The sequence below is a fragment of the Haliotis cracherodii genome, unplaced genomic scaffold, assembly GCF_022045235.1.
Source record: "Haliotis cracherodii isolate W230 unplaced genomic scaffold, xgHalCrac1.p SCAF_15, whole genome shotgun sequence".
NCBI lineage: Eukaryota > Metazoa > Mollusca > Gastropoda > Lepetellida > Haliotidae > Haliotis > Haliotis cracherodii.
Genome location: NW_027266270.1, coordinates 27,642,195 through 27,651,681, shown reverse-complemented (window position 1 = coordinate 27,651,681; position 9,487 = coordinate 27,642,195). Strand labels below are relative to the sequence as shown.

The window sequence follows — 9,487 nt, the reverse complement described above, 5'->3', positions numbered from 1 at the left end:
ACACTGTTTTCTAACTCCAAAAGCAGATTTGCCTGCTGTGACCTTGAAAATGGGATCAAGGTGACCAAAACCGACTGGTGTCTGCGGAGTCTGTATATACACCATAGTTCCAAATATGAAGACAATCCAGTGTTTAGTTCTTGAGATATCGCGGCAACACCGTTTTCCAACTCTAAAAGCAGATTTGTCTGCTGTGACCTTGAAAATGGGATCAAGGTCACCAAAACCGACTGGTGTCTGCGGAGTCTGTATATACACCATAGTTCCAAATATGAAGACAATCCAGTGTTTAGTTCTTGAGATATCGCGGCAACACCGTTTTCCAACTCCAAAAGCAGATATGCCTGCTGTGACCTTGAAAATGGGGTCAAGGTCACCAAAACCGACTGGTGTCTGCGGAGTCTGTATATACACCATAGTTCCAAATATGAAGACAATCCAGTGTTTAGTTCTTGAGATATCGCGGCAACAAACAGGTGGGACGTACGGACGGACGGACGTACGGACGGTCGTGAATACTATATCCCCCGCTTCGCGCTTTCGCGCGGCGGGGGATAATGAGTTGATAAGGCAGGTCACGTGGTCAGGTTGCACAAGGTCCATGCGTGACTGAGGCTTGTGGTGATAGTGGTAACCATGGTTATGGCTGGGGTGTGTTTGGGTGGTGTTTTTTGAAGCTGCAAAGAGGTTCAGGTATGCTACAAAGGGAGAAGTGCATAGTGTGAGATAGTAGAAGTTTAAAAAAAAATATATTTCCTTTATGGCTATGAAGGCATGTGTCTCATACCAAAAGACGTTAAAAGATGGTACTTGTTGTTATCCTGCCTGGCGCTCAGCATAAAGGGGATAAAACAAGGACTGGTCAGCTTGGAGTCAGTATACTGTGTCTGAGTGGGGTATTCATGTTAAACTGGTCATGGTATCTCAGTGGGCTAGTACTATAAAATCGACATTAGTCCGGACTAGTACAAGCAGCCACACACACATGCATGGACATCCCTATATAAATGAAATAATCTTGAACGCGACGCTCAACCCAATTTCACCTGACCTCCAGATCAGCCTAGCATCTACCAGATTGTGGGTGAGCCGACATGCAGTGACACGCCTGTAGTACTGTTCCGAGTGGCAGAAAACCCCATTCACTCACTCACTCAGCAAATACAAACAGTCAAACATTTGAAGTATGTGTTTAATTGACGTTGCACTCAGAAAAAGCATCATGAGATTACAAAACAATAAATCAAGCAAGTAAAGATTCAGGAATGCCACTTTCAAATGATAAACAATCTTCATGCTTTGACTAAAATTGTTTGAATGAGCTCTGGTAGTATCCAACACATACAGAGTAACACAACACAGGCTTCAAGTATGGACGGCTACTGATTAAGACATTGTAAAATCTAACATCAAAACTGTAAAACATAGCTGTAGGAATCAATATATCATAAAATAAATAACATAAAAAATAATTTTCTAAACAAGTAAATGAGTAAACAAAGTGTTGGGACCAAGTTGGGACGTTCAATACAGATATTACAAAGCTGACATGATTATAACAGGAAAATATCCTTTGCCAAACATTATGCATTTCAATGACAATCTAGTATGTCTAAAAACATTGAGATGGCAAAATATATATATAAGAGATGACCTATAATATTATTGATAAAACACATCACAGAAGATGGTTTCTCATCTTCCTGCTGTTCATCTAAAAGATGTGAACAAATTGTATCTTGGATGAGCAATAATTTTTTACATTTGTTATATTCTATTTAAATCCAGAATGTCAGCACTTGTATGGAATTTCATCATTCCCCATCTTAACTATGTTCCCCTGGATAATAATAAGTTTTTGCCTTGTTGTCTGGTCGTTTGAAAATTAGCTGACGATGAAAAACATTCTTGTAATGGCCTAATGCTTAATAAGGGCTCATTTGTATGTTCAGTCAGCCCCGAATAGGATTTTTTTAACAGTAGGTTGGACTTCTCATAAGATACAGACACACAAATGAAGAATATAGTTATAGGGTCATGATTCAAAAAACCAGTATGAACATTCTCCACACATTTCTTTTGCACCAAAAAATTCCTTCAAAATCTAAGTTCAGTACTATGAACTACAACAAAGACAACCTCTATAAAACATCAGAAACAGCTATGGTATTTTGACATAAGGCCACAACAAATTGTATATTTGTTATTCAGGTGTTTTCCCAAAGTGAAAGTATGAAAGGAAAGACCTTTGTTGAAATGATAACATCATAAAGACTTTTTATAACATAAAAACAATTTCACCATTTGGTTTGGCACATGCTGATCATTCATAATAGTCACGAACATCCAGCAGAGTTCTATATGACCTATCATTTTTACCAGGTATATTTTTGCAAACTAGATACTAAAGTATATCAAAATAATAACAAGTGACCACCAGAAACCAGTTGGGGAAAAGAGTGGGATTCTGAATCACTAATCAATTTGTCGTGGCTAAAGGTTACTGTATCTGAGTTCAGTCAAAGATTCCTTTCCTCCATTTCAGTTCATTGTGAATGTGTTCAAAGTTGACAAAAATATGGTCATTTACAATAATGTGATGATTAACACCAAATTCCATACATGAGTGAACAAAAAACAGAAACTCTTCACATAAAATCTGTTTGTCGTTGAAACACTGTAATTAACACAAAATCTTCTCTGTGATGAATATTGCAGCACCACCTGCTATTAAACAGAACTTGACATCACAGGACTGGAACAGACATGAGGCCATGGCACTAACAATCTTAGTTTTTGATTAACATAGTCAATTGGTAGGCTGTCTATAACGACCAACATTAAACACTATGAAATCAAATCACACAAGAAAAGTTATTTTGACTTATTTAATCATTACTTTGTTCTTTGATTTTTCTTTGATGGTTGTATTTGTCAGATGACAAAATGGCTCCAAATATAAATTTGTTTACAGTATAAAACATATCTAAATTGTTGACGCCTGAATGCTTAACACAGTTAATTTTGGAACATACTACACAATGAAATTACACAATTACAAACACATACACAGAAAGAGAAACAAACAAAAATTGCATCCTTATAGCGTGTCTGTACATTTCTATGTTACGTCATCAGCATTATTCGTATCTGTATGTACCGGGGCCACTTGACTTAGGTAACATGAATTTCATAATTATTCTAATGCCATAACTTACAAGACAAACACTATAGGTAAAAATTATGAATTTGAGATTTGAAAGTATTTGGTGATGTACACATTATTTTAACTTTAAAGACACACTAAATTTGACTTTCATTACTCATAAATCCTGTCCAGTTTGTATTGATAATTCTTTGATCGTATCCATATTTAACTTTAATGAATGTGTTCTGTCACAATTATCTCCCTTACAGTCTATGAAACCAGAGTTATCTCCCTTTTTTCACACACCCAGAACCAAGTTACTTCTACCATTACTCAGTTTACAGGTCCATAAGTTATTCATGTCAGCTCATGTCCCAAAGACAATGTGCAATACTGAGACACAATAAAACAAATATAAATTACATTATGTACAATGCAAAAATGTACATCAGATATGTACACATTCATACAAAACATGAGTAAAAAACACATAAAAAAAGTTTGCTATCTCTCAATTACAGCTTGCACACAAAAGCAAATATATTTAGCTTTCAAATTACTCTTTTACCTGGTGAAGAAACATGACTATGCCATAGTGTGAATATATTTGTACTATTCTCAAAATATTTTCTTACAATGACAAATTCACAACAGGCATAAAATGGAATATGTGTGAAGACTATGTACAACAAAATCATTCTGGCTTATTCAAAACTCATATCAAGAGTTGAGATAACATTTTCTCAAAATTGTCAACAATTCTCGGCACTAATATTTGTTATATCTGTAATTCCTCAACTTTAATCCAGCCTCAATACAATATACTGCTCAAAACAATTGAAGGACAACACAATTCTTTCATTATAACTGTTAATCTTTCATGTCATGACATGACAGATTAACTATAGTAATAGGAAGGAATCAGGTGGTCCATAACTTCTTTTGAGTAGTATATGTAAAGACAAAATGAACACATGAAATTCAATCACAAGTGATGTTGGTAGAGAAAGACAAACATAGAATGTGCATATCATATATTTCCTATTGTATTTGCATGTTACGATTCAACAAATAGACTATCTGTCATTCGACATTCACCAAATTGGACAAGAGCAGTTATCAACATCCCCATGATCATCGCCATCTTGGCTGCAGCTGTACAAAGAGCTAGTCCACACTGCATACAACATCATAAAGGAGAAACAGAAAATCCACAAACTTTCATCTTAAAAATGCATTTACAACTTATTTCCTATGCTGAATGAAGATAACTTTCTTACCCTGCTTCATCAACTCATTGAGTGAATTATTTAGGTCTCATTCTATCGGAACAGTGAGTGAGTGAGTGAGTATGGTTTTACCCCACTTTTAGCAATATTCCAGCAATATCATGGCTGGGGACACCAGAAATGGGTTTAACACATTGTACCCATGTTGGGAATTGAACCCAGGTCTTCAGCGTGAAGATCAAAGACTTTAACCGCTAGGCTACCCGACGGCCCCCTGTCAGAACAGTATTTCCGTCACAATGTGTGAGCCAAATGTCGGAAGGAGAGACAGGGGAGATCCGAAGTGATGCTTGTGGTTGCACACAGTTGATGCTCACTACTTTGGTGAAGCCCAGGAACATAGTGAGGACAGGTCAGGTGAAACAGGGTTTAAGGTCACATCCAAGATTATTGCACTCATATAGCACCTTGCATGCAAGTGTGTGGTTAATTGTACTTGTCCTGACTTTACAGTGCTGACAGAAGGTTGGACAGGGGCGGTCCCAGGAGAATAGTTGTAATAAAACCAAGGGTAATGATCGGGACAAATCAGGGATTTAACAGACCCTGGTACAACAAGGGTCATTACCCCATACAGCGAATTGTGAATACATGATTGGGAAACTTCACAAATATTATAATATGTGTCGAGGATGTACCCAGTCAGCATATAAATATACTATCCTGTTACAGTGACAGTAACAATTATCTTCAGCATTAGCAACATACAGGATAGGCATGTTAACTATATTATTCATCATTCCTGATTGAAAATAATTCTACATTTTGTCTGATATGACAAAATCATCAGAGGCAGACATCCCCCCTTTTTCATGGATTTAGATCAATGTATTCTTATGGAAGTACCCCAAAGAAATAAACTGAACAGGATAAATGGCCAAGACACCCCAAGATCGCTTTGATAAAAAGAACTGCTTTTGAGTCAAATCTTGAATCAAATCTTGATGGACAGATTGACCAAGTATTAATGTAATTTTCCAAAAAACTGTGTTGTGTTGTGGGATAATATGCTACATGCAAGATTTATATGATGATGAAAGTTCAATCACGTTTTGACAGAAGAACATGCCTTTGAACCACACAATGAGACTAAATCATGTTTACCTTACTTCCAACGCCAACTGTGAGGGTGTAAATATTTATGTATATTTATATTTATGTAAGTTGATGGAATGGCATCCCCTTGGTGTTACAAACCTCCTAACAACTTTACCATAAACTTCCTGTCTCAAAGTCGTCATGGGAACAACACAGCTATTAAGTACACTCCCTTGTCTCTTGTGAACCAACAACCTCCTTAAGCTGATAGCGGCAAAAGTGAAGTTTTACTGGGCCCCTGGCAAGTTAAAAATAACTTTTCAAATCACTTGCTCTCAAATTTAAAGTCTCTTTAGTTACTACCTAACCAACCATGGGATTGAAATTGTACCACTTGTCTTCTGGGAAGTTCATTTCTTAAATCATAAACTTGAAATTTTTAACAATCTGCAGAAAATGAACAGGGTGTTATGCTGCTTTTTGCAATACTTAGATATATTAAAACATATCTATATATAAAAACGACTTTTCTCCACTTCAGATAAAATTGCTAAATGACTGTATCAAAATGTCAGTCAAGTTTCGTAATATGAGCAAAAATCAAATACATTAAACGTGCATCACAGTATTATCATTATGAAATTTGTCTCCCAGACACCCAAACCACCGACCCTGAAACTAAAAGTTATCCTTTAAGCTGAACTAAACACACTCTAGTTATTTTATCTATGTGCAATTTCAGTATTACCTCTGCTCCACAAGAGGCCGTCTAGATTGTGTCAATCACGTTTCTACATCATCACAATACTTTACAACGAAACTATCCACACTTTTTCTCTTCCATATTTGCACACACCAGATTCCTTCATCATATCTGGTACTGTGTGCAAATAGTAACACGAGACATGAGTGTGAGGTATTTGTCATCTCCTTGGAAACACACCAACAAATGTACCCTCCTTCAGACATCATCATATTAAGCGGTAGCAGTCTGCACAACACAAGCTTCACTTACAGCTCAACCACACCAACATCTTATCAACATCTCTAAAAAGAAGTTTAAAATATTTAGTACAAAAATATTACCTACCAACTATTTCATATTAGGATAACATCAATAGTTTGTTTCATTTGCCATTTACACTTCAGTTCACATATACCGTATTCAACATAATAAGCGCCCATGGCGATATTTGCTAATATATTGGCTATTGAACAATCCCAATTAGCATTCCTTCCAATTGATCAATGTACACAAGACTTATTTATTCGTGTATAATACGCACTCGTGTGTTATATGCAGTATACACCCTTGATTATGGGCAATTAAATTCTGGAAAAATATATCTGTCGTATATAAACATTTCAGGCTGTCAGCATACACCATGAAATTTCCATCTTTCAACTGTTTTTTTTCACCAAATTAATATTCAAATAAGAGCCCCTATTTCTAATTTTGATAGCGCCTTTGGCGTGTATAACGTCAAATACGGTAATTTCCAAATCAGCACACATTAAATAGGTCAATATTGTTTCGTGGTACAGTCAACAATAATCCAGGGGAAGGTATATATTAGATACAGAACATTCAAAGTATGCTAAAAAAAGCATGGTTAATAATGCTTGATTCAAACTGTATTGAACAAGTCTTCTCAAGGAATAAGTAGTTCATAATGACCAATGACATAATACTAAATGACATGCTGCAATGTAACTTAGTAAACAACAGTATGAAATTTGAAGATGGTAAATGTTTTACAATAACAGTACATAAACAAACTCATAATTTGGCACATGTTTTCGTTCCCCTATGATTAATTTTGTTTACTAAAATTTATTCATAAAAGACACAATCAGGGATTTACCCCATTCATATAGAAATAAAATTAATATCAACATCATAAACAAAATACCATACAAGTCATGCATCTAGATATAATCATCAATAAAATCTTCACTTTACTTCATCATAGCATAAGGGTATCTTAAATTATTTTTCTTATATAATTTAAAATTATCTGATAAAAATATTTCTGTGCTCAATAAAGGCCAGGCCAATGTAAGTATTTGTTTTATCAGCTTTCATCCCCAAAACTCCTGAAGGCAGGAGAACTTTTAAATTTTAATGATCGAAGGACAAAGTATGATCAGAACTCTCTTTGGCCAACAGGAAGTACCCAGTATTAAACAAGGAGTGAGTGAGTGAGTATGGTTTAACACCGCTTTTAGCAATATTCCAGCAATATAACGACGGGAGATACCAGAAATGGGCTACACACATTGTACCATAAAATTAGGAAATGAGGAAAAGTTTTGCCAGTTATGAGTGAGTGAGTGAGCTGGGTTTATCACTGCTTTGAACAGTATATTCCAGTTATACCGCAGCGTGTCAGCTTAATGTGGGAGGAAAGCCTGAAGTGCTGCATGTGTCAGGCGTTCATCACTTTGATGACACCCACGACCATGGGTATGGTGCTGACAAACCTAGAAACATAATCAGGGTGAACCAGGATTCAAACCCACAAGATTGGTGGTGTGTACTGTCAATTGAGCACCTTAGATGACTGGATCCCTTTAAACCATTATGAAAGTAAACAGATGTTTTCATATGAATAACAAACAAACTCGACACAATTACTATTCCAATTGAAAATGGCTTAAAAGTGACAGGTGGATCTCTAAAACAAGTAATTGAATTGGTCTGGCCGTAGAATTGACTATTGATGGTGTACACCCCCTGCTTCCATGCTGTGCAGACTGTCCGACTGTTCTGTAGGACACTAGCAGTGGCGTGTGTCAGGCACTCAGTGTATTGGTTGACGATCTCAAGATGGGGCAAGTGATCACATGCCCATCTGCATGTCGGCAAAGTTGTAGAAGTTGTCGATCTGCTGCAGTGCTGCTGATAGGTTCTGGCTCACGAACACCAGCCCAGTTGTCCCCTTCGTCAGATCCACAACTGTTTCTTGGCAGTGTTTTATTACACCGGTTCCATTATACTCCAACCCAATCACAGGCCCTGAAATAGTATTATAATACTGTGAACTTTGAGGTGGTGAGGTGAAATGGGGTTTAACGTTGTGTCCAAGATTATTGCATTTATATAGCAACGTGCATGCATGTGTATGTGTGTGTTTGAGTGTGGCTGCTTGTACTCGCCCGGACTGATGCAGATTTATAGTGCTAGCCCACTGAGATACCATGCTGCAGTTTAACAAAGAATACCCCACTCAGACACAGTATACTGACTCCAAGCCGACCAGTCCTTGTTTAAGCCTCTTAATGCCAAGTGCCAGAAAGGGTACAACAAGTAGTACCATCTTTAAACGTCTTTTGGTATGACATGGCCGGGGATCGAATACCTCACTTTCCGCTCTCCGGACAGACGCGGCGGTTGTGAAGTTTGAGGACTGACATGATCATGAGTGAATGTTGTTTAACACTGCAGTTATCAATATTACAACTTAAAGAGGAGCCTGTAAAATGTTGAGTCTGGACTAGACAAAGTCTGATTGGTGTTATGAGCAACGGCCCACACTGCCAACAATAAGCAGACTACTATGATGAAACGCAGGAGTACGAGTGCTGCCAACCTTGAAACATCATCAGGACAAATGTAGGAATTGAACTGACAATCATTGCTTTTAGTGATAGAACTCTACACAGAAAAATGCAGCATCTCAGATGATTCACTGAGTACAGGTTTCTGGTGCGCCTAAGGGATGCAACTCTGGACAGAGAAATGAAGCACTTTAGAGATACCATGCTGAACATACCTTGTTGTACTGCTAATGAATAGGAGTCAGTGCCAAACACTCGTTGTGCATCTGCAACCTGCATAGAGACTTCCTTCGTCTGCATCAGGGAACAGTCAGGCTGAGGAAGGGAGAAAAAGTATTATTCCAGATATACCTCAAATTTTTCAGTTTCACAAAATGTATGTCCTTTGACCAGAAGTAATTCACCTTCATCAAGCCATATGTATGATACACTTATAATACCAAGCAACCTT

General features: G+C 37.1%; 1 protein-coding gene across 2 annotated transcripts in view; it reads right to left on the bottom strand.

The window, feature by feature from the left end:
• Positions 1-1,184: 1,184 nt before the first annotated feature.
• Positions 1,185-9,487, bottom strand: part of LOC139462446 (protein XRP2-like) — a 30,596-nt gene continuing 22,293 nt past the window's right edge. For both annotated transcript variants that reach the window (XM_071244166.1, XM_071244165.1), the window contains exons 8-9: positions 9,252-9,351; positions 1,185-8,494 (exon numbers count right to left, since the gene is read on the bottom strand). In XM_071244166.1, coding sequence (XP_071100267.1) covers positions 8,319-8,494; positions 9,252-9,351 — 276 coding nt within the window. In that variant the 3' untranslated portion in view covers positions 1,185-8,318. The remainder of the gene's footprint in view (positions 8,495-9,251; positions 9,352-9,487) is intronic.